General features: G+C 44.4%; 2 protein-coding genes across 4 annotated transcripts; both read left to right on the forward strand.

Annotated features, from left to right (window-relative positions):
- Positions 1-1,096: 1,096 nt before the first annotated feature.
- On the forward strand, positions 1,097-5,711 carry rnf41 (ring finger protein 41). 2 transcript variants are annotated; one of them, XM_035160154.2, is made up of 7 exons: positions 1,097-1,260; positions 2,068-2,171; positions 2,272-2,387; positions 2,479-2,750; positions 3,150-3,285; positions 3,912-4,015; positions 4,125-5,711. In XM_035160154.2, exons 3-7 carry the CDS (start codon positions 2,298-2,300, stop codon positions 4,477-4,479), a joined length of 957 nt encoding a protein of 318 aa, XP_035016045.1. In that variant the 5' UTR covers positions 1,097-1,260; positions 2,068-2,171; positions 2,272-2,297; the 3' UTR covers positions 4,480-5,711. The 2 variants fall into 2 exon arrangements, with proteins under 2 accessions (XP_035016045.1, XP_035016046.1); XM_035160155.2 differs by lacking the exon at positions 1,097-1,260 and adding an exon at positions 1,290-1,980.
- A 1,204-nt stretch (positions 5,712-6,915) lies between these two features.
- dgkaa (diacylglycerol kinase, alpha a) lies at positions 6,916-25,305 on the forward strand. 2 transcript variants are annotated; one of them, XM_035158849.2, is made up of 25 exons: positions 6,916-7,138; positions 15,070-15,173; positions 15,449-15,525; positions 17,005-17,134; positions 17,274-17,348; positions 17,442-17,491; positions 17,576-17,650; positions 17,968-18,084; positions 19,223-19,340; positions 19,472-19,560; positions 19,677-19,796; positions 20,014-20,112; positions 20,277-20,363; positions 21,091-21,164; positions 21,249-21,323; positions 21,425-21,510; positions 21,611-21,700; positions 21,813-21,973; positions 22,063-22,127; positions 22,366-22,456; positions 22,543-22,729; positions 23,590-23,707; positions 23,887-23,947; positions 24,045-24,160; positions 24,511-25,305. In XM_035158849.2, the coding sequence occupies exons 2-24, from the start codon at positions 15,098-15,100 to the stop codon at positions 24,123-24,125; spliced, it is 2,202 nt and encodes a 733-aa protein (XP_035014740.1). In that variant the 5' UTR covers positions 6,916-7,138; positions 15,070-15,097; the 3' UTR covers positions 24,126-24,160; positions 24,511-25,305. The 2 variants fall into 2 exon arrangements, with proteins under 2 accessions (XP_035014740.1, XP_035014739.1); XM_035158848.2 differs by having other exon boundaries at positions 24,045-25,305.
- The last annotated feature ends 494 nt before the right edge of the window (positions 25,306-25,799 follow it).

Raw genomic sequence — 25,799 nt, forward strand, 5'->3', positions numbered from 1 at the left:
ATGAAGCTTTATACGGTTAATGAGTTTTTTTGGGGGTTTTTTACATCTTTATCCGAGAATACTCTTGATTCGAGTGAAAGTCACAACCGAAAGAAGTTTAGTTTCACAATTTCAAGATTTTTTATCCACACACGGTTTGAATGTAAAGTACAAAGCTTAACTGTCAGTATACCTTAATATTTGTCGAACACCCATTTGAAACAAGACATTTTTTTTTTTTTTATGAAAATCAATACAAAAGAACAAACACCTTAAAGGTGCAGTGTGTAGAATTTAGTGACATCTAGGGGTGAAGTTGCATGTTGCAGCTGAATAACCCTCACCTCAACTTCCTAACATGAAAGAGAACCTGTTGTAGCCTTCAGTCGTCATAGAAACTCAAAGTTTGTCAAGTCTGGGCTACTGTAAAAAACACGGCAGCCTCCATAGAGAGGATCTGCTTCTGATATAAATATAAAGTTTTTAAATATAAAAGGAACCGTTCTGGGGTAAAGAACAACAACTTGTACAATTTAGATGAAACAAGTGAAAACATCACTAGGATTATCTTATATTTAATTTCTGCCAATAGATCCCTTTCATACAGTGGCTGAGAGAGCTCAACTCACTGCAAATTAAGGAAACCACCTTATCAGTTTGACGACGCATGCAAATAAAGAAATCCGCTGCAAATTGGACAGGAAAGGACAGGAAATGTTTCCAGGTGACCGAAAAAAGTGATGAACCAGGTTGTAGTTCAATGCTTTGTGAAGTTATAGAAGTCTGCTTCTCGTCAGTAGTGATGGAACTTCACAAAGCATTGAACTACAGTCAGGTTCATCACTTATTTGGTTCCCCTGGAAACTTTTCCCGTGTCGTTTCCGCTACTTGCAGCGCGTTTCTGTATTTGCATGTGTTGTGACCTTTTGCAGAGCACGTGTCGTCAAAAATGATGAACTTGTTTTCGTTATATATCAGTTCCTGTTTGCATGTGTTTTTCTTTAAAATTTGCACTGGACCTTTAACACAGCTCCTGAATGCAGCATTCAATTAAAGGTTGGTCGGTTACTTCCTGCTTCCGACTGACGGACGAGACCCACCGACCAATCAACGGCGTACCACTGTGCGTCATGACGTCAGACCTCTGCTGCCGTCCGGGCGACGCAGACGCGTAGGATGTAGCACAGGACGTGGCTAACGAGCTGCTAGCTAACAGTAGCACGTCCAAAAGGAAAAACACAGAAAACGTCGCGGCCGGGATCCATTTTGCTTCATGTTCACGTAAGTACATCACGCGCACGATGCGGTGTCCTCACGCAAGCGGACATTTCCCCGTGTAGCTGTCCCCGCACGGAGCTACGTCTGGTTAGCTCGGCGGCTAACAGCCAGAGGAAGCCAACGGCACCCGCAGACGCTAACAGGGGGGGGGCTAGCTAGTTAGCCACCGTTAGCCTCTTTTTTTATTTAATGACGAGCGCAGCCACCGTGGCAACGTCACTCAGGCACCGGGTGGTTTCCCTCAATGGGACCTTTTAACGGCGATTAAAACCACGGAGCTCCAGTGGGGGTGTTCGCGGTGGGAGTGATGGGAGCCGGAGCGTCCCTGTGGAGGGTTAGCTTGGGTGCAGGACATGCTGGGAACGATGGAGGGGCTCTGGAAATCGCCTTCAGACCAGTATGAAGCTGCTTCCCTCTGAATTTAGGTCAGACACCAGTCAGCTGGGACGAGAGGATCCTCTCCACCAGACGTGGCTGCTGCAGCATCGTAGGAGGAAAACCAACCCACAGCTTTGGGGGGAATCAAGGACGAAGCTCTGAACGTGTCTCTTCACATTCTACTGATCTAATAATGACATGTTTTGGCCACTTGGATCTTTTCCCCCTCTTCTTGCATCATGTCTGACTGCAACGAGGAAGCTTGAAAGTCACTGACGACCAATCAAACGTGTCTGCAGCTGCATCCATGTTGTATTTATGATCCTTGGGGCTGGATTACCCAGTGTGAGCCCGATGCACCAGTCCTCCCAGTCAGTCAGTTGTTGTTTGAATATGATAATAATAATCATCATGATCATTTGTTTCTTGCAGGGAGCGTCTGTCTCTTCCGTCAGACAGATCATTTCTGCCGGATGTGATGCATCAGCCGTGCATCGGGAGCTGAATGGAAGCGTCCGGGGCCTTTTGTGAGTGAGGTAGGCTCCGAGTGTGTGTGAGTGTAAACGTATCCATTGTCCAAGTCTTTCACAGTTAACACTCACGAAATTCCCATTTGCTTGGTCGTGTGTTCCTCAGGAGGTTGTGGGTCCCAGTGATGTACCATGGGGTACGACATTACGAGGTTTCAAGGGGAGGTGGATGAAGACCTGCTGTGCCCTATATGTAGCGGAGTGTTAGAAGAACCAGTGCAGGCAAGTCCACGTCTGAAAGATCACGCACCTTGAATTCCGTCTTGACTTTTCCTGATTTTCTTAATTCGGTGTGTTCTCATTTCCCCTCCAGGCTCCACATTGTGAGCATGCCTTCTGCAATGCCTGCATAACGCAGTGGTTCGCCCAGCAGCAGATTTGCCCCGTTGACCGCACAGTGGTGACGCTCGCTCACCTCCGGCCCGTGCCCCGCATCATGCGCAACATGCTGTCCAAGCTCCAGATGAGCTGTGACAACGCAACCTTTGGCTGCACGGCCACGCTGCGGCTGGACCAGCTGCAGTCGCACCTCAAAGACTGTGAGCACAACCCCAAGCGGCCCGTCAACTGTGAGGAGGGATGTGGGTGAGTGGCTTCCACTTGGGCAGGAAGTGTACTCTGGGATTTGGTGATCGCATGCATATAGCGTCTATTGGCGTTGGATTGAGTCCATCGTTGGTTGTTTTGTTTTTTTGGGGGGGGGGGCGATTGTTTCAGCCTCCGAGGATTCATTCAACTTTATAAGTGAACCCACTAACTGGCACACAGAGTAGTGAAGGGAAATCCAATCACAAGTGGTCGTAGCTCTTCCAAAGTTGCATTCACTGATACTGGCGTGCGTGATTAAGAATTCCTTTCACCCATGTGACCCGTTAAAAAATGTATCGCGATAATAATCACCATTAAATACTTGTGCAGTAATTTGTCACACCTTCTCTCTGTGGTATTAATTTCCCCTCTTTCCCTCTCCCCCAACTCCCTCAGGCTCGAGATGCCCAAAGATGAACAGTCCAACCACAACTGCATCAAACATTTGCGGAGTGTTGTTCAGCAGCAACAGACCAAGATTTCCGACCTGGAGAAAACGGTGGCAGAACATAAACACCAGCTGGGCGAGCAAGTAAGAACATTGGTCTCCAAGTTGAAACTTTAAATACTACATGGCTCTTGTCCTGAAACATAATGTTTACAAACGTCTGTAAGTGTGATGAGCTTGATATGGGATTACATGGATTCCTGTTTGTGTGTAAATCTGTTTGATTTGTGTTTGTTGTGTTTGTGTTCTTCATTGTTTCTTCGATGTACACACAATATTTCTAGGAGTAGAACCGATTTAACAATATATAAAAGTCTTTAATGTAATGAATTTAGATTTGAACAGTAAAAAGTCAAACTTAAGTGCATTGCATTGAGTCTTTTTTTCTGCACCATAGTTAAACACAATATCGTTATTACTGCTGATGTGAGAGATGTGACACTAATACTTTAATATGATGTAATATTACAGAGGAGAATGATATTTATTATGGAATCGACTCTGAACTGAAAGAGTTGAGAATCAACATTTGTTCTAAATCCAATAAAAGTGAAAATACCTGATCCAAAGGAATTGATTGGAAATATATTGCCCCCTGATTTGTGTATCCTCTCAAGCCGGCAGTCACATCAGTCGGTGATAAACTCCCAGTTTAGCTTTAGAAAGTCTTGTGAGATCAGTCACTGAAGCTGGTTCCTCTTCATCTCCAGAAACGAGACATTCAGCTGCTGAAAGCCTACATGAGAGCAATCCGCAGTGCGAACCCCAACCTGCAAAACCTCGAAGAAAGCATCGAATACAATGAAATCTTAGAGTAAGTTAACTGTCTTTTCTCAATCAGAGAGTTAGTATTCTAAGGTAGATGTTGTCCCGGTGCTGCAGCTCAGTCCTTGATTTTCTTGTGGTTTATTTCTTTCCAACAGGTGGGTGAACTCCATGCAGCCGGCCCGGGTGACGCGCTGGGGAGGCATGATCTCTACCCCCGATGCCGTGCTCCAGGCGGTCATCAAACGCTCCCTCATCGACAGCGGCTGTCCTCTCTCGGTTGTGAACGACCTGATCGAGAACGCCCACGAGCGCAACTGGCCGCAGGGGCTGGCCACCCTGGAGGTGCGGCAGATGAACAGACGCTACTATGAGAACTACGTTGCCAAGCGTATCCCTGGCAAACAGGCCGTGGTGGTGATGGCGTGCGAGAATCAGCATATGGGGGAGGATATGATCCTGGAGCCCGGCCTGGTTATGATCTTTGCTCACGGCGTGGAGGAGATCTTATAACTGTGCAGCTGACTGAGCTGATCCAGAGACAAGCGGGGACGTTTTGGTGGGGGGGGGTTGTTTGCTGTGACGAGGAATTTTTTTTTTTACTCGTCAGAGTGAAACCTTCCAAATAATTCTGGCTTATTTAAAAAAAAGAATCTTATAAGAGGCTCACTCCTAAGCTTCGTACCTATGCCTTAAAATAAGGACAAACACATAATGAACCTGGCAAATAAACTTAATCTGACTGATATCGAAGATGAGAGGTGAGATGTGATGTTTACAAGGTTTATATTTAGTGCATTATATGATCTGATTGTTCTGCTCCATGTCCTGATATAGTAATAAGCTTGAGCCCCCATTTAATGTCCGCAGTTGTATAAATGCTTGTAAATACAAATACTATATTGAATTATAACTGTCATTCTCTTATTCCCATTACTGTAATTAGATCGTGGTTTCTGTTAATCTCAGTTGTCTTCAGTCGACCTGTGTCACCGTCTGCAGGGACGTCGGCTCTGTTGTTTCTTTTTCGCGTGCTTGCTTCTCTCTTTTTTTTTTAGTATTTAGATTCCTGTGAATATTTTACAAGACATCGTGCTTCTCAGTTTAGATTGTCCAAAACCTTCTGTGCCATTGATTTTATTTATTGTGTTGCCTTTCACACAGACATGCTTGAAGATGTTACCATTTGATGTATGGAAATCTGCCTTTTTCGGTGCATTTGAAGTTCGTTGCAGGAAGAAGAATTTGATTTTGTTTGTGTTTTCTTTGTTGCCTCAGTTGTGTATATATACGTACTCTGTATGTTGGGTCCAGTTGAATGGTTGAATTGCAATTTTAACATTTAGGATATGCCTATGTGTAACGAGTTTTATCTGACAAATCATGGTGGTCCACCTGATGTACTAGGTGATCCTGAAACACACTGATCTTCTCATTCGTCACAGTTATCATTCATCTATTCACTGACATTTCACTGAGAACCACAGCTTGGAGATTGTATAAATATTTGTGAAGTCACTCTTATGGTTTTTTTGAGAGGTAACAATGTTTCACCATTAGTCACTTAGTGCTGATATAAGACAAACAAGACTCCAGACATGTGGTAGAAAAGATCAATCAAGTGCAGTAAGAACATAAGTTGAATTGTGCCCTTTATTATTTTCCCTATTAATGTTTTTGTTTTGTGTCTGTTATGTACTGTGTTGTACAGACAAAGTAATAAAATGACAAACTTCATCCCAAAAGCAAAGTGTTTTCTCACTGGGATAACATGAGTTTAAATGTATCTTAATTACGAAGAACAATGCAGTTCCTTGTTTTACCACATCATGTCCTCAGAGATCTGTGGGGAGCTTTGTTCCTTTAGGGCGAAGCAGCTGAAAACATGATGTGAAGTCTGAAGATGAAAACGACTTCGGCTTTAAAGAAACTACGGCGACGAGGGGGAAGAGCAGGATGAGAAATGCTCTTGTTCCAGAAAATGAGAAGTTGAATCCCAGAGAAGAGGAGGAGGAGGAGGAGGGTCTGACTAGTCTGACCTGACTCACTCTCCTCGAACCCTGACACCCACATGTTTTCCACGTCTGCCATCCTCTGCTGAACAGCCTCGTCCTCATTGTGGCCACTAATCCCTCAGCATTGTGGTCAGTGGAATGTGAAATCACGGGCTCCACCAGAGTCTGTGGCTCTTGTTATTCTCTGCGCTCGTTATGAGATGTGGTTGGTTGGGATAAGACAAACTGCAGTTCCCATTCTGACCAACCTGTGACGTATATATGAGGCAGATTGATTGACACATTGATCTGGGATGGAAACGACAAATACTGGAACTGAGGCCTGTAAATTATGAATTGTCTTATCTTATATCATATCTTATCTAACCAGTTAAATCCATGGTTAACAGCCATTTATCTTTATCTTCTGTATGTGTGTGTTTTACTTGAATTGTTTAATGTTCTGTATTTTTACGCATCATATTTACTGTGTTCATTTATTCACTACATCTGTTTGTTTGCATCTTATTGTCTCGTCTCACTCGACTTCATTTTAAATAAAGTTTTGTAAAACACTGGTCCCAGTGAGAGTTGTGCTATTAAATCATCAGACTGTTAATGTCTGTGCTCGTGTGAACAATGGTAATGAAACCACACAATGTGCACTATGTTGCAACTGTGAAGATGGTTGCACACACACACACACACACACACACACACACACACACACACACTTGTCTTCTAACCCTACTTCAAACCCTAATTCTAACCATAACTCTAATTCTAATTCAAAACCTAATTCTAATTCAAACATTAAAACCAACAGTCACCAAAATGTCCTCACAATAACGGTCCTCACAACTATAGAAACCCCCCCCACACACACACACGCACACACACCCTGTGTGACGGAGGGGGTGTGTTGGTTTGCGGAGCGGAGCAGCTGAGGCGGTGCTTGTCAGGAGAGTCCGCTCTCACTCAGTCTCTGCTCCGCACTTCTTCAGTCTGCTCCTCCCGTCTCCTCCTGCCTCCTCCTGTCTCCTCCTGCCTCCTCCTGCCTCCTCCTGTCTCCTCCTGTCTCCTCCTGTCTGCAGATAAACTTAACGGACACTTTGCTTCTCAGAGGAAAAACCTGGATTTTCACGAGTTTTCTGGAGAAGTGATCCAGCGACAGAAAGGTAAAGAGACACACACACACACAGAGAGAGAGAGAGAGAGAGACACACACACACACACACACACACACACACACACACAGACACACACACACAACACAGAATAACAAAGAGAGAGAGAGAGAGAGAGAGAGAGAGAGAGAGAGGTGCAGACTCGTCTTGTTGAAGTTTCAGCTGCAGAGACTCTGCTGTCACAACATGAAAGAGATGTGCACGAGCTCTGTGCACGAGGGTTTAATTCTTTACACACTCCTGAGATAGTGTGTGTGTGTGTGTGTGTGTGTGTATTACTGAGTAATTCAACATCCAACAGGGCAGAGCTGCTGCTGCTTGAATGTTAAACTGATGTTTCATCCTCTGTCTTCTCCCTTTAAGTCCTCACAAGATAAGATAAGATAAGATAAGATAAGATGAGATGATTCTAACAATAAATGATAGAATACAGTGAATGAAACAATAAAAGTCTAAAAATGTAAGTGAAGACAAATACAGTTTATACAGAGTAATGCAGAAGCAGCGCCTGATAGTAAATATCAATGGGAATATGGTAAAAATTATCAATGAAATAAAATAAGAAAGATTGAACTAAAGTGTCAGTAGACGATTAAGGATATTATGGGATAAACCTCTCTTCAGTTGATGCTTTTTAATGTCAGACTGCTTGAGTTCCCTTCTTCTTCTTCTTCTTCTTCTTCTTCTTCTTCTTCTTCTTCGTCTTCTTCTTCTTCTTCTTCTTCTCGGGGGACCCTGCCCTCAGTTCATCTGTCAGGGTTTGGACTATTTTGGGTTGTGCCCTCTTTAAATAGTTTGGAGTAAAGGTCTCCACTGTGTGTTTTACTCAAAGCTGCCAACACACGACACAGTGCAACTTGATAAGTCGCTCACCGCCTGTTGTTTGATTGGGTTTTTTATCTGCGAGTGTTGTAGGATGTGGCTGCTGCAGCAGAGGAGACAGGGAGGCAGACGTTTAACTCCTCCGAGGGGTTTTTCACTGGTGGTGTGAGGAAGAGGAGGATGGTGGATGATGATGGGCACTGATCAGTGACTGTCTGCCCTCATTACACCTGGAGAAACTAAACAAACAGGAAAGCCTTGAATCAGACCTTTTTGGCCTAATCTGCCAGTTTCTGCTCCACTTGATCTCCAGGGGACAGGGGGGGGACAATGATCCCATCAGTCAATCAGGTCAAATGTCCTGTTGCTGATGTTTGTATCTGAGACCAGAGGCTGAGAACTGAGAAGAGTTGAGCTCATTCTACGCTCTGTGGTGTGGTTTTTTATTGGGGTCGGCGATATGGCCACAAACTATATGCAGATAAAATGTTACATATCAGTCGATATTGATAATTATCATGATAAATGGAGGATATGTTTCGTCATGTAAAGTATGCGTCAAAAAATAATCCACTTAATTTTGGTGCAGCTCCGGTTCAGGGAGTGGATGAGTTTTCTGGCACTTTAACAAAAAATACGTTTCCCCTCTTTTCTCAGAGAAAAATCAGGTTCCACTGAAATTAAATGTGGTTTCAAACCGGAACTGTTGGAGGTTTGAACTCGACTGAGCGACGTTCTAGTTTCTTATTAACTCACTTTTGTTTGTAAATAGGAGAATTTATTAATTTCTCTATAGAAAAAACTACAAGGTCTTGGTTTAAATCTTCTCACCGTGAAAAAGATGCATTAGTGAATCAGTAAAGCTTGTGCTCTACTTCCTGTTGCTCAATATAACAAACTTATAACTTCATATTTCTACAAGAATTGTAAAACATATTGTTTATCAGCTCTTTTTAGCACCATTGTTCGATCCCTGTTGCTATGGCATGACTGGTGTGATCTGAGAAATGGCATCAAGGCCTTTTTATGGTTCACTTCTCTAAATGCAGCAGTTGTATTATTTAATTTGCCTTCACTTCCTTCATTTTATCATAACATCCTGTGTTAATTTACCTCGTTTTGAACCTGTTTTTAGAGGGAAACTGTTCAGGATTTTATTCTTATCAGGTCATAGAAGTGATTAGAAGTTGCTCTAGTGAAGCCTCGTCCATTTATACGTAGAAAATAATTCACAGTCGTGTATATTCTAGTTCTTTCCGATCCCCGGATGACTTATGACCCTGATGGTGCAGGACACCACGTTGAAAAATGTGACATTCAACGTTTCGTTTTCAGTTGTGTGTACGTGCACACTCTCACACAGTGAAAACAGTGGCTGTGGCACACTCACAAGTCTGGGCAGGTTTTCGTGCTCTTCCACAAAGCTGCCTACACACAACGAGCTATTACATAAGTCCCATTCACGTCTGAGCTCGGGGTGACGGGGCCGGCGTCGCTTTGAAGCCGGAGAGCGAGGGAAGCCGTTCCTTCGTTTTCCAAGCAATCGGTGATTCATGTGTGGGGAATGTCCTTTTCTCCTCTCTCTTCTTTTGGTCTGTTTTTACAATCGTTTGTTTATTGTGCACGGACTGTTCCTCTGTTGTGCTTTTCACTTCTTTAATTACAGTCGCAGTGAAGGGAAAGCCCCATTGTAACAGCGGCCCTTATTGTTCTCTCTAGTCATTACGCAACCGTTTTATTCAGTTGATGAATCTCACACTGGGCAGATCCGTATTTGGATACACACATTTAAAAAGATGAAAACATGTATTTCTGCTTTGAGGCTTCAGTTGGTTTTTGCCAGTTCGACCCCAACTCTGAAAGAGTGAAGACAAAACAAACAGGGGAAGTAGTGGTCACAATATGTGGCTCCACAGATACTGTAAAAGTGAAGAAACTGCATTTTCTCCTCTGGCTGTTGTTCCACTGAGTGAAACGCTTCTTGCTCGGCCTGCGGCGCGACCCCCTGAGCAAACAGTTCCCTTTTAGCAAGGGAGTGTTCCCCGGCTCATGCAGTGACTCACAGTAGCATCTGCATGTAGAATGTAATTTGGCCTCTGGTTTGGAAGGCCAGTGCTGGTGGCGTGGGAGGAGGTGGAGCTGCAGGGGGAAGACTCGCAGCTCGCCGACCGGGCTCCCCCCTTCCTCCGAGCCGGCCGCCCTCCTCCTACCTGTTAGTCACCCATGGCAGCGCTCTGACGGAGAGCAGCTGATGGAGGGAAACACTTTCCACAGCAACCGAGCACGTCCTTCCTCCCCCTCCTCTTAGCCCGCTGCAATCTGCACACACTTCAGCCCAGAGAAGAGTTCGAGGAGGAAAACAGATGCCCGACGTTAGACTTCAGCTGAAAGAACCTACGCAGTGTTTTCCAACCACAGGGTGACGGAGTCGAAGGCTCTGCACCCTGCAAGTGTTGCAAAACAGCAGATTTCCTTGACACAAGGCGTGGGTGTTACGACAGCTTGCACAAACATTAGGCCGCGTGGAAAAAGGTCATCCCCAAGCAAACCTTCAAGTGATTCGTGTAAAAAGGGTCTTTTATGGGTGTTGACAGTTGAACATAGGGACATGAAGGGTTTATAATTAAACACATGGTGTGTGCGTGTGTGTGTGTGTGTGTGTGTGTGTGTGTGTGTGTGTGTGTGTGTGTGTGTGCGTGTGCGTGTGCGTGTGGTGTGTGTGTGCCACATGAACTGTCTACTCTAATCCCCCACTTGTTGATTTGGTGTTTTGCAGTCGAGTGGTCAGAGTCGGTTTGGTTTTTTTCAGAGGTTTTTCTGGCGGGGAGTGGACGCCGCTTTCACAATCTGTTGCTGCCCAGAGAACCACTTTAATATTAAGATTGCTCTTTTTGAAGCGGTGGCGGCAGTGAGTCAGTGGGCTTCTGCTTTTGTGCGTTTCTGCTCGAGCGTGCAGCTGAGTCGTACCTCCGACTGTCTGCAGTGCAAACCCACGTACGTCAAAGCTGAACGACGGCTCTGTCGAATCTCCTCTGAAAGGAATCTCAAACATAATTCGCTCTACAAAGCCACATCGGCGGCTCCTTTATGAAACAACTCTTAGTCCAGCAGTGTAAGTTAATGAGAACCAGGCCGCAGGCAGTTAGTCACACGCTCTGTATTAAGTCCTAACAAGCCTCAGACATTCCTGCAACCTGATGAAATATTCATACTCGCCTCAGTAAGCTCATTCAGATGGTGCCATTGTTTGTTGTTTTTCTCATCGCACTATTCCTCGTTCCGCTCGGAGTGGAGGGGATTCCTCTTCCTGTTGCCCCCATGTGTCCGCCTGCTCCTGATTCCTACTCTGCATGCAAATCATTATCTAATCAGGAAGTGGGGGAATCAAATTACTCAGACAGGCCCCAGATCTTGTAGAACCAGATCATCGTGATGATGATAATGATGATGACGGTGGTGGTGGCAAAATGCTGCTCATGACATCATCCCGGCCTCTTGGGAGGATCAAAAAAACAACAACATCTAAAACCCGGAGCTGTAATTAACGTGTGAACAAACTTCAGACGACCTATATTTAGTCCATTTCTGAGACGAGCGTTTGAAGATGGAGTCAGGTGCGTATTTTTAGCAGAAACACTTCCCCGGGCTGTAAGCAGGTGATCAGCGGCAGATGGCCTTTCACGACTCCTCCGCGTGTCACTTTGCCGTCGACGCAGACCCGGCCCACCCGATCGGCAGCAGAAAAAAACCCAACTGCTAGGCAACGCCGCTGACCTTTTGAGGGAATTAAGTGAGGACAGGGTGAACCTCTCAGACTCTGAAGGGAGCAAATGGGACCTAATCACATGTAAGGAGCGGACGGGTGATTTTTCTCAGTAGGTTCTGTGTCCTCTTATTTTCCTGCTGTCCCTGAAACAACACATTTACAGTCAGGTCCGTTTCAGCAGCCGTTTGTGGAGCTGAGGATTGATGTATTCTGATGTGAAACATGAAATCAGGTTTGCAGCGCGGGTATTTAACCGTTCAATCCGTTACACGTGCGTCAGTTTATTTGTCCTTTTCTATTTTTAGCTATTTCCCCTAAAAACCTCATTGTTTATTGGGGAAATACCAGAATTACTCTGCAGGCTGCAGCAAGTGGCCTTTCAGGATCAGACCACTTTCCAAAGCTTGTTGTAGAACTTCCTGTTCCAGCTTTCCATTTTTCATTCACATCCACACGGTATTAAAATCAATAAGCAAATTCTCTTGACTTGTGCACTCCAACAGACTAAAGAGCCTTGTGTTGTTTTCAGAGGCACATCAATGTTGCACGGTAATGCATGTAAAGTGCAGATTGATTTAGAAAGTCAACACTGCATTATTACCTTGTAATGGAAATGCAGACCGGCCCTAATGCAGCGATGGATCACACAACCCAGACGAGTTTTAAGATGAAAACAATTCAAATTATTTATTATTTTATTGGACCAGTGTGAAAACACTGTTGTGGGATACTTTGGAATTTCAGACCAGTGACAGGAAGTGGAGACAGCATCAAACAATAGAAGAAGAGAAAGATCGTCTGACAGGATTCCTTAGGTTTGAACCACAAGGACATAATGATACTACTACTACTACTACTACTACTACTACTACTACTACTACTACTACTTCTAATAATAATAATAATAATAATATGACTGTAGCAACGAAATTAATGAAGAGAACCGGTTCATTCATTTTCTCCATTCAAACGGAAAGACAAATTTTTACGATGCACTTAATTGAAACAAGTTGGAAAACACGACATCTGAACTGTCAACACGCTGTCGTCAGACACTCGCCGGTCTACAAACCAATCAAGGTCAAGTAGAGGTCGACCCAGCCCAACTCGGTGATGACAACAGGAAGTACGCATGTTGGACAGAATCCTTCAGTGTGATTCATAAATCACAATGAACCAGATCAAATGTGAACAATGGAACAAAGACGTGAACCTTGCTTCAGACTCTGAATCACCCTGAATCCCGTGGGTCTTTAGAGTGAGAGTTTTGATTGACTGATTCCTAGGTAATGTGAGGAGTGATGAAGTGAGTCACTTCAGAACATCTACCTGAAGTTTGTCAGACTCTATATTATATCTTATCATCTCAAAGTTTTGGTGTGGTATGTTTTTCACTTTCTTTAACAATGTGACATTTTCCCACATTTTCATTGAGAATAATTCACGGATCTGGATGGAAAATGTCAGACATATTTTAGAGTGTGTGCGATCTAGTGAATTTGAATAGTATTGTGCCAAGGCAGATGTGTATGCACTTCTTTACAACTCATATATTCTTCTTTTGTCAATAACAGAATATTTTATTCTCTCCATCAGATGTTACACGGTCTTGGTTTTAAATCTTCTCACCATGAGGAAGATGCATTAGCCGAGCGGAACAGCTTGTGCTCTACTTCCTGCTTCTCATTAGAACAGACTCCTAAGATCATATTTCATACATAATTGCAAAACATATTGATTATCAGCCGACACTCTGTAAATCCAGTCTCTATCTACGCCTGTGTTTGTTACATGGTGACAGGATACCACTTTCTCTCCTCCATTAACTAGCTCCTCCTATTTCTTCAATGATTGATGAACTTTATCTATTTGTCGTCACGTCTTATGGAATTTCCTGCAGCACTCAGCGCTGTAATGCGTCTTTTCTTACTTCTAAAAGCATCGTGTTGTTAATATCAAACGTGGCTTTTATGTTTTCTGTGAAGCGGCTTTCAAACGCCGGGTCAAATGCTTCTCATGTATCTGTGATGTTTTTATATGTAAAGCAACAAACTGCAGCTCTGTGGACTAATTTCTCCTTTGGGGAAACCTTCCTTCTCCTCTATAAGCAAATGTCCATTCAAACGTCATGTGTTCAGCTTCAGGATAACACGCTTCACCAACTTTTACCACTAACAAGTTCCATTTCTGTGTATGATTCATCATCACGCTCACTTTTTGCCCTGCATGACATTTATGTCTCTTCCCTCCGTTTAAAGGGGAGGTCCCTCCACAAGTTAATTTGTTTTTTTGGGATCTCTCTGCAAGATACGATTGATCCTCTCTGCGTTTCAACATCTCACAGTCCTCTCCTGTGCTAAACCAAACAAAAGACAGAGCATTACTGGTTTTTTTTGTAAACCTTAAATGGGCTAATGAGTGCATGGAACGAGATTTGGGCTGCAGGGAATCCCTTGAGTCGAAGTATCAGGGGCCTGACATCGTTTCTGCCAGACTCTTGTCCCAGTTTTAAGCAGCTATAACGTATTAAAAATGGAAAGAGATGTAAAATAACCACAGTGAGCTTCCTCATGTAGGCCCCTTAAAATCAAGGTGCACCGAATTTCACACACTAATAGAAATGTATAGATATCAGGAAAAAAATGTAAGAATGTGCACCAAAATGAAATTATTAAATCTCTGGCTCCAGGTCCCATCCCACCACATTTTTTGGTGCAGAGCGGATCTGTAGGTTTTGCTGAAAGACATCTAATCCCCTTATGAAACCACATTAAAATTCACTTGATGCAGTTTTTCATTCTGATCTGCACCACATTGTAGACACTCCCCTCATAATAAGTTCTTTTCATTAAGATCTTCATCAGTTATTCTCTGAGAAATCCACGAAAATGTTGAAATATGCCTCACAATCTTTAAAAGGAATCCTTTGATCCGCTTCCTGCTCCAGATCGAAGATTGCAAAACATTACAAACAAAAATATAAATCACTTAACAATCAGGAACGACAGGAGTGAAAACATTACCTTCTTATTGGAGGTGAAAATGTATTTAAATTCACGTTGGGAAAAGACTGCTTTATGAACGAGGACATATCAAAGTGGTTGTGTGGGGTTCTGTGTGTGTGATCATCTTCTGAAGGTCTGCCTGTCGAGTGTGAACCTCCTCGTCTGCAGTCGTGTTTCTGAGCCGCGCGGAACGGGAGATGCTATCTTTCGCTCGCAGCGACGCTTTTTTTGTGTTGCTTTTTACAAAAGAAGCAGGAGGCTACCGTGCACCCACCTCCTCTTCCCTCCGCATCTGTGTCTCACTGGTTCTCTCTCTCGCCCGAGCACAGGCAGGCGGTTGGTGCAGAAGCAGGCACCATGTCCACCCCCACAAACCCAGAGGTGAAGGAACTGAACCCTGTCGACTTTATCCAGCTGCAGCAGTACATTGAGTGTGAGTACAGACGAGCGGGCGGGCGGCTTTCTCAGCACTTAACTACCCCCCCTCCTCCAGCCACCCACACACACACACACACACTCATTTATACTTGGGTATGGTTTTTCATATCCAGAGAGAGGCAGCAGGAGCATTCTGTTGTTTTGGAAAATAAAGCAGGCACATCCTCTGCTCCCCAGCTTCATTGTGATTCATGTGTTTTCATAGAGGTTTGAGAACTGGCCCCATGTGTGTGTATCCCTGTGCGACCCTGTGTGTGTCTCTGCTTCCAGACTGCAGCTTGAAGGTGAAGGATGTGCTGAGGGAGTTTGATGCAGATGGCCGTCTGGCCCGGCACAGACACGGAGAGGTGAGGGGGCGCCGCGTCCTGATGTTTTTTCGGCACAAGGTCGGCTCCAAACCTCTCGAGGCGCATGACTCAGCTGAGTTATAGCTCTGAGCGGAGCCGTCCACTGGGAAATGAGCGTGTGACTAATGTATATTGTTTGGTTATTGATTCTTCTACACTGATTAATTAGATTCGTACCCATTGATCACGTTGATGGAGCCGTCCGTGAGAAACCTCTTTTTGCAAATGTAAATGACTCCATTTGGTTTTGCCTACGCAGCGAGGCCTCGGTGCAGAGTCAGCGCAAATGTTATTGGAAAAAAACCATCTTTCCAACCCTGTACATCAGCGGCTGACGCTGCCAACTCATCTGTGCTGGAAGCAAACGTCGTAATTTCTTATGGATGATTTAACTACAAACTGTTTTATTAGATAATTGGGAGGAAATGTTTTATCATAGAAGAAAACATAAATAGTGTCATAAAGTACAAGTATATAACTTCTAAGCTGCAAAGGACAATTTATTTTAATTGAATATTATGTAAATGTTGCAGAACAATGAGTCCTGCACTCCTGTGACAGCTGGTGACTGGAGGCATTAGGTTTTTCGTGTTGTTCTTATGAACACGATCATCTCAAGAGCACCGTGAGGGAATTCCCTCAAATTTGGTAGAAACGCTCACTTTGACTCAGGGATGAACTGATTCGATTTTGTTGGTCGAAGGTCAATGTCACAGTGACTCTGAAACGTTACCTACCTGTGGACATTCTCGCCTTCTGATCAAGGTCACAGTGACCTCGTGAGAATTCAGGATTGCCTATAGAGAATTTCAACAAGACCACGATCATGGTGGTCAAAGGTCATGGCCACGGTTTCGGCCTCTTGACCAGTCACTTGGACTCAATAGATGTAATTGGTCAAAGTTCACGCTGACCTCATGTGAGTCTGGAATCAAATTTCATTTAGACTGAAACTGCATTGGTCGGTGGAGACATACAACTGCAGTGCGTTATTTCTCTCTCTGTTGTTCTTCTTCTTGTGATCTGCCTGCTTTGAAGTAACATTATTTATTACTGTTGCCGCTCTGCAGGGCATCAAGCATGGAAATGGAATTATGTCAACAAGAAGTGGGTTTGTGGTTCACTATGATCGAGCCCTGCGGACGATTATCGTGTGAGAAACAGATACCAGACCAGACAGATGGTCTAAAATCGTGTTTTTCTGTCACAGGAAGAATCCTGCAGCCGCTCCAGTTCTGGAGACGTGTTTTTACTCATAAATGATTAATTAAGTTCTGCAGAGAAACATCTTGGATCCCACAATCAAAACAAGAGGCTTGTTTTTCTCAGGAGCGTTTTTTTTTTTCAACATGGCAGCAACAATCTTCCCTTATTTTCAGTACAGTGGATTTAGAAAAAATGCAGAAGTTACCACACACACACGGATGGTTGCGACACTTCTTTTTAAAGTATGTCTCACCCATTCATTGTTTCCACCAGTGCATCAATGAAGAAGGCTTCCGTCTGTTCCTGAAGACGTATTTAGGAGTGGAGGACTTTCCTGTGGCCCTCTGCCAGCGACTCTTCCTCTCGTTCCAAAACTCCGAACCCACCCAGGAAGACAGCACCAGTGAGATTACACACAACACAACTCTGTAACAAGCCCTTATCAATTTACACCCCGGCCTATTTGGCATGCAGTCGTCTATCGGTGCCCGTTGTGTGGTTCTGCTTGTGACTCCGGCGTTTCTCCTCCCTGTCTCCTGTAGAGGAGGTTTTTCTGAAGGATGTTTCCTGTTACTTCTCTCTGCTGGAGGACGACCAGCCCCGGGACAAGCTGGAGTGTGAGTCGCTTGTTTATTTTTCTTGCCCACAATTACGTGAGTGATGATTCCTGTGCAGCTGCTTCCACTCTCTTCTCCCTTCTCTCTCTTTAGTTGCTTTCAAGCTCTATGACCGAGACGGGAACGGAGTCCTCGACAGCTCTGTAAGTTGTCGAGACTGTGAAGTAGCACATCATAGAAACTGTCTGCAACTCTAAAAAACACGTCTCTTGGTCCTTTTCAAACAGGAAGTGGACAGGATTATTGCTCAGATGATGCATGCTGCAGAATACCTGGGCTGGGATGTGTCAGAGTTGAGGCCGGTAAGTCCCACAATGCCCTGCTCTGCAATGTAAACATCCAGGAAACACCTAAAAGCCCGAGTGTACGGCCCTTTCAGCCATGACACTATAGTAAATGCACATTTGTTTGCACAAGATGTCCTTGATGACGTGGTGTGTATGGCACCACCTGTCACTCATTTGCTAGGGTCAGTAAAAAATGATAAACCTCTCTGCTCCAATCACATTCACACATTCTCATGCATGACAGGTTTCAGAAAACGTGTGGTGTTTCTTCAAGTGATGGAAAATAAGCGATTCAGAGGTAAAAAAAAATCAACCACGTATCATTTCACCAGGTTCTGAAGGACATGATGACGGCTATTGACGCCGACAGCAGCGGCACGGTGTCTCTGGAGGAGTGGGTGGAGGGGGGCATGAACAACGTCCCCTTGCTGGTGCTGCTGGGACTGAAGGTGCTTTGAAAGCTGCATGTTTCTCTTTTCACTGAAGCGCTGGCTATTTCATTGTGAGAGCAGGTGTCTCACAAAGTAGTAAAAACCCACTTTTACTGCTCTTGTGAAATCCCGGCCTCGCGCGCCTCTGCCTCCTCCCCGTCTGTAAGGGCCTTTTTTGTGCCGACTCAGTGTTACAGTGCGTGATAATGCCATCGCTTCTCATGCAAACTCTGCACCATCTGAGCACTTTAGTGTTTTCTCTGTGCCCGGTTCAATCTGTGCCCACATTTAACAGCACTTGCATAAAATGGTAATCTTAAGCAGATGCACTTTATTTGACTAGAGAAATAAACCATATCCACGTTGGCTGCACATCAACACATAAAAAACTATTACCTTAAATCAAGGAGAGGCCAGTTCTGTGGATTGTGTTGCCAGGAGATTTAAAAGCAACACACTGTGAGACTGTGTGTCTGGCAGCTCACTGTGGCAGTTTTTAAAACCACGAAGCGGACTCTGTCACTGGGCTCGGCCTCTACAACAAGGCCAGGGACTTCCCCCCCGGCCTATTTCAAGCCACCAATAGACATTTGAAGCCCGGGGTGCATAGATTCAGCCCCCCCACAGTCGCAGTGTGCTTCCCCCCGTGGGCCGCCCCCGCTTTGCCTCATGCAGAAATCGAGGCTGATTCATCCTGCAGGAATGAAAATCCAACTAAAAAGCATTTCAGAGTGTAATCTGGATAAGAGCGCCGGTCGCTCAGTAAACAGATTGAAAGCAGCCTTATAATCTTGTGTGGAGAACTTGAGATTATAGTCGGCGTGGATGTGAACAGCCCCGGTGCTGCACAGTGTGTCGGGATGTGTCAAGCCACTACATACTGCATAATCAGCAGTCTCATTAAAGCAAGGTTAGTCATGGAGTGGGTGTGAAACACTGTGAAACACGAGCCTACCACAGGACGTTTAGGACAGGATCTGCATCTTTTGATCCAAATTCGAACAAAGGAAACAGATATAAGCTTCTTATGTTACAGACAGTGTGTTGTCTATTCAAAATGCAGACGAGTTAGAACAACAACACGAAGCTTGAAGCACAACCCTCTGCTCTTTCTTTGCATCCCCATCTTTTATGATTTCCCTCCTTCGACAAGCAGATGACCCAGAAGGACGGGCAGCACCTTTGGAGGATGAAACATTTCAACAAGCCCGTTTACTGCAACGTGTGTCAGAACTTGCTGCTCGGCTTGAGGAAGCAAGGGCTGTGCTGCACCTGTGAGTTCCTGGAGTCACCAGAGGAGGGCAGCGCTGCAGTGACATTTATCACTGGGAATTGCAGCATCATTTTCACATTAACACTCATTTATAAGAAATACTCGTATGAAAGCTGGGTTCTTGTTTTGCAGGCTGCAGGTACACGGTCCACGGACGCTGCGCTAACAAGAACCCGGCTCCTTGCACCAGGACGTTTGTGAAGTCCAAGAAAGACATGGGGGTAATGCCAGTTGTCTCCATGACAACATTAGCAGTGACACCGGCGGTCTAAATTAAACTCCATCCTGTGTGTCTGTGCTCCGCTCTTCATGTTAAAACACTCATCCCACATTTCAGGTTCCAGCGCACGACTGGGTGAGTGGGAACTGTGAGTCCAGGAAGTGCGATAAATGCCAGAAGAAGATCAAGAGCTTCCAAGGCTTAACGGGCAAACACTGTGTGTGGTGCCACACGTTGGTGAGGAGGCTTCTTAATGTGTGACTGCTTCTTAGCGTCTGTGAAGTGAGGACACAAAGTGTGTTTTCGGTCATTCTGCTTTATTATCCGCTCAATTCCTCCTCTTCTTCACTCCCTGATTCTTTCCGCTGTACGAATCCACCGCAACAGAGATTAAAAAACATGATGTAAAAGATGAATATAGCTCCTGTCAATCCTCACTGTCTGTGTTTGACAGCGTCACGATGAATGTGCCGACCAGGAGCCAACAGAGTGCAGCTGTGGGTTGCTCAGAGACCATATCCTGCCTCCATGGGCCATATATCCTGTTATAAAGGTACTGAATCATCCTCATGTACAGTACAAACACCAACGCACAACACAACATCGGCCCGGGGCTGTTTCCGTGTTGTTGTGTGGCACTTTGACAGCTGCAGTGTGGAGAGATGTTTCTTCACATCGCTCACGTATTCCCTCTGCACTTTGTTTTCCCGCCTGAAGGAGAGACCGAACAACGTGAAGAACTGCTGCTCCGGCTCGACGGACGACAGCGAGCTCAATACGACTCCTGATGGACAAGTGCTGCAGGTATTGTTCTGCTTCGTGACGTCTGTGGGCTGAGTATGGACAGAATCCATCGTTGAGAAAAGTAAAGAGTAAACTCAGCACGTATACTTACTCTTTATCATTTATCTGTGTATATCTATCAGCAGCTGTTATTGATTTTGAAATTCTATTGCTCACTTTTAAGGCCTTAAATTGCCTCCAACCCGAAAACCTCTCAGGTGTATTGACCCCCTGAGATCCGCCCTCTGGTTACTCACCTCATGACAAAGGGCGACCGAGCTTTTGCTATTTGAGCCGAATGAACTTAGAGAGACTTTTAAATCCCTTTCTTCAAACTTTTCTTTTCGTGAAAACTTTTGTCAAATGATTGACATTGACTCTTATTTACACTGAATCATGACCTCGGTCAAGGAGGTTATGTTTTCACTGGCATTTGTTTGTGTGTTAATCAACAGGATTACACAAAAACTAATAAACGGATTATCAGGAAACTTGGTGAAGGGATGTGGTGTGAGTCAGGAGAGAAACCATTACATTTAGGTGTGGATCCGGATGAGGACGTGGATCCAGGAATATCTTTTCACTTTCTTTAGTATATAAATATACATGTTCTAGTTTTATTTATTTATTTACTTATGTGCTTTTATCTTTTTATTGTTCTCTGCTCATGTTCCATTGTTTTATTCTCATTTTTGTCTTCCTGTCTGGAAGCATTATTAATATTGTTATAATTTTTGATGTCACTTAGATCAGCCCTGTGTCAAACACCCATCCTGTTCTCGTGTTTGTTAATCCTAAAAGTGGAGGCAAGCAGGGAGAGAGGTGAGTCAAATAAAAAAAACACATTCATGTAGAAATACGTGTTTAAAACGTTCACATTGTTTAATCTGGTTTTATGTGTTTCAGGGTCCTGCGTAAGTTTCAGTATTTACTGAACCCGCGGCAGGTTTACAACCTTTCAAACGGTGGACCTGGACCAGGGTGAGTAATCAGCAGATTATTAGTATATTTATCACTTTGTTCTGAATATTTCAGGCCTGTATCGTTTGCTGTCTTTATATTTGTCTTCACATTTCTTCCAGACTGAGCTTCTTCAGAAATCTGCAGGATTACAGGATCTTGGTGTGCGGGGGAGACGGCACAGTCGGCTGGATCCTGGACGCGATAGGTGAGACCGGCGGGCTGAGCTCCATAAAAGGCCTGTGTGAGCTTCTGGTGACAATTCTCATGATCCTTTATTCCGTTTATTCCTTTTTTCTTACAATCAGACAAAGCCAATCTGCAGGTACGACCACCCGTCGCTGTGCTTCCTCTGGGAACCGGAAATGACCTGGCACGCTGTCTGCGATGGGGAGGAGGTGGGGAAGGGTTTTCCTTATTATGAAAACAATGACATTTAATACATGTTCCATCCAAATAGATGTTTCTTTTAAATATTTAAAGATTGATCCTCTCGTTTTCACTGTGCAGGATATGACGGCGAGGATCTGACTCGTATCCTCAAAGACATCGAGGGGAGCTCCCAGGTGCTGATGGACCGCTGGAGCGTGCAGGTCATCACAGACGAGAGCCAGGAGAAGGGAGACCCGGTGCCGTACGAAATCATCAACAACTACTTCTCCATCGGAGTTGTGAGTTTCTCAGAAATACGTTGCACAAGAGGAAGTGTGTTTGTGTGTTTCGAGGTTTGTAAAGTTGCTTTGTTGTGTTGCGTTGACAGGATGCCTCCATCGCTCACCGCTTTCACACAATGAGGGAGAAACATCCGCAGAAATTCAACAGCAGGTATGAATCTACCTCTTTAGGGGAAGATAACCCGTTTCTCTCGCTCTCAATTTGACGTCGTCAGCTGTTTTTCCTTTTTCCTGCTCGTGTCGACTGATTCTTAAAGCTGATAAAGGCCACATGCAGGTGTCCGTGGCTCCTCCTCCTGCTAAAGAGCCGCGTGTGCTGGAAGGAGAAAATGTTCAGTGGAAGTAAAACATGTGTTAAACCTGAAACTCACATTTCTGTGTGACTGCAGAATGAAGAACAAGCTGTGGTATTTCGAATTCGCCACGTCAGAAACCATCTCTGCTTCCTGCAAGAAGCTGAACGAGAGTATAACGATCGAGGTGAGAACGCAGCGCGGCCCTCACCACAAGTGCACATGTGCAATGTGTATGATGCTGATGTGTTACTTTCCTGCACCCCCCCTCAGTGCTGCGGTACGGCCCTGGACCTCAGCAGCCTGTCGCTAGAGGGCGTTGCTGTACTCAACATTCCCAGCATGCACGGGGGCTCCAACCTCTGGGGCGAGACCAAAAAAGGAGACGCGAAGGCGCCGTCCAGTCAGGAGGAGCCGGAGGTGATCACCGACCCAGAAATCCTCAAAGTGACGGCCCAAGGTGAGAAGTCTGATGTCGTGTGAAGTCAAACATGTTGGTTTGAATCTGCACTCATCAGGTTTAGTTTATTCCAGGTTGTACGTCCGTTTGTCCCAATTCTTGATGTTCATGACATCTCAGTATCTCAAATTTGGTGCTCAAGGGTAAAATGATTAGATTTTGGTGGTCGAAGGTCAAAGGTCACAGTGGCTTCATAAAAACTGTTTTTGACCTCTTGAACTTGTGAGGACTGAACAAAATGCAAAATATGTTGATATTCAACATTGTCATTGTTTTCCTGGAGAATAATTCATGAATCATGATGAAAAAAACTCGTGTTTAGAGGGCTGATATTTATGAGTGTGGGCGGAGCCGTCCTACTGTGTGAAGTGTGCATGTGTGAAGTTTGGGGTTGGGTCAGTTGGACACTCCACATTGACCTGTGGTTGTGAATGTGAGTGTTAATAGATGTTTGTGGACTTGTGACACACTGGTGACCTGTGCAGGGTGTAGCCCACTTCACACCTAATGTCAGGGGGGATTAGCTCCAGCCTCCCCCCTCAAAGGATAAGTGGTCAAGATAATGGACGGATGGAGGAATGAATATTCATGAGTGTGTGCAATTTTGTGCAGATCCAAATAAAATCCAGATCTAGAGAATTTGAATTTGGTTTCATACTATCTATCTATCTATCTGTCTGTCTGTCTGTCTGTCTGTCTGTCTGTCTGTCTGTCTGTCTGTCTGTCTGTCTTGGTGAGGGTCTGTGACATTCTACTGACACTCGTATTTGTAGGATGAGCATAACTGTGTCTTCTAATGTTTGTGTGACTGAACAATGTCTGTGCACCGGTTGCTCATCGTGTCCGCGTGTCCCTGTCAGATCTCGGTGACCGTCGGTTAGAGGTGGTCGGCCTTGAAGGAGCCATGGAGATGGGGCAGATCTACACGGGCCTGAAGAGCGCGGTGAGGCTCGCCAAAACGTCCCAGATCACCATCAGGTGAGACACAGCCACACGGACGTGTTCAGACTCGTCCAGCTTTGGGCTCTCGGGCCTGCGTCTGACTGACGAGGATCCTTCTCTGGATCTTTTACATAAACAGTAATTATGTATGCTGGGTTTTTCTATTGGTATGTTAATTACACGTGACAGTCATTTGTTTTGTTTGCTGATCCCAGGACAAAGAAAGCATTACCAATGCAGATAGATGGGGAGCCGTGGATGCAGCCTCCCTGCACGGTAACTACACACAAAACAACACACTGCAGGAATCACATCCTCAAGCTACAATGTCATTTACTCCACGTTTTTTGCTTTTGTATTTTTTTCTTTCCAGATTCACATCACTCACAAGAATCAAGCCCGGATGTTGATGGGTCCTCAGGCCAAACCCACTGGGTTCTTCAACTACAAATGAAATGACACCGAACTGACTTCATGCACTTGTCCACTGTAAATAGAGAAACTGACACGTTGTGATTTTCAATATATAAAATCAATTTTGAATGTGTCCGTTGTAGAATAATCACGTGTTAACAGTCCGAGGTTCTGCATCTCTGTAAACGTATAACCAAAGCATGGCAGTGTATGAATTACAAACTGTAAGATTTGTTGCATCGTGACAGAATGAACTCGACCAAATTCACCCAGTGTTTTTTTTTGTTGATGGATGCTCGTCGCTGCCTCGATGCGTCACAGTGTGCGTGGAACCGCTGCTCCGCTGGAACGTAGAGCAAAGTGAAAGTAAAGAAGAGTGTTCAGCTTCATGTGCCTTTGACAGTCTGTTCTCTGTGGTTATTAAGGCGTAGGTGGAAGATATGCCGGGCGCTGTGCAGACATGCACTTTGGACATAGACCACGCGGTGTTGTGGTTTCTTCTTGTGGCTGTGAAGACGCTGGCATCGACAGATTTGGCTGCAGGAGTGACGGACAGATCAGATTATGTCTGGAGTCATTTGTAATATTTTTTCCCTTACATTTCAGAAGATACTTGAAAGTGTTTTAGGGAACAGTTACAGGACGGATCATTGCCAAAAGGGCTGAGTGTTGATGCGCTGCAGCAGTCGGCCTGCTCTGCTGTTCCCGTGTGTGTCTGTGTGTGTCTGTGTGTGTGTGTGTGTGTGTGTGTGTGTGTGTGTGTGTGTGTGTGTGTGTGTGTGTGTGAGTGGCTTGTAATATCTTTGTGAGGACCAGTTTGAGTCACAGATCTTAAGGAGTGAGGGCATTTTATTCAGTCCTCTCAACTTGAGGCTGTCTGAGGGCTAATAAGTGGTTTTAGGGTTAATGGTGTGTGTGTGTGTGTGTGTGTGTGTGTGTGTGTGTGTGTGTGTGTGTGTGTGTGTGTGTGTGTGTGTGTGTGTGTCAGAGCTTAAAGTCTGCTGCACTTGTTTAGCGTGGAAAGTTGTGATATGTTCACTTCTAACTTATAAATTGAGACGACTTGGATTTAAAACCACAGATTGAAACCTGTTGAAAACATATATAATCCTTATTTAAATGCTTTATCTCTCATATCATTTCACTGTATCTAGAGAATGTTAACGTAATATGTCTGAAATAACCCACTGTGTAAAGACTTTAATAAATCGTCTGCGCTACTTGAGTTTGTTCTACTTTTGTCAACACTTGGATTCGACTGCACAATAAAGCTTCACTCTGTGGTGGAGGGTTTTTCTACCACAAGGGGGCGTCATCTACTTTTCAGTCTGTGGCTCCAGGATTCTGCAACATGTTTGTGTCCATTAACTCAAAATGATCCTCTTCTCTTCTTTTACTGTAGAATTAAAGATCGTTTCATCTCTTAAAATGTCAAATAGTAAATGAGTATCTACTTTAGTCTAGTTGCCTCCTGCTTTCAATGTAATAATAATTATTATTATATGTGTATAATAAGTGTGAAGAAATTAAGGAATAATTGAAAATGTCTTGTTTCCAAGCAACAGGCCAAAATATTAAGTTTACAATAATAAAAATCTTTGACAAGCAGAACAATCTTCACATTTAAGAGGCTTAAAAAATTACTAAAACGATAAAAACCAAAGAAAATCTCAAATAAGCCTTTAACTAAATGATTAATTGTTTTATTCCTGAT

The sequence above is a fragment of the Hippoglossus stenolepis genome, chromosome 6 (genome assembly GCF_022539355.2).
Source record: "Hippoglossus stenolepis isolate QCI-W04-F060 chromosome 6, HSTE1.2, whole genome shotgun sequence".
Taxonomy (NCBI): domain Eukaryota; kingdom Metazoa; phylum Chordata; class Actinopteri; order Pleuronectiformes; family Pleuronectidae; genus Hippoglossus; species Hippoglossus stenolepis.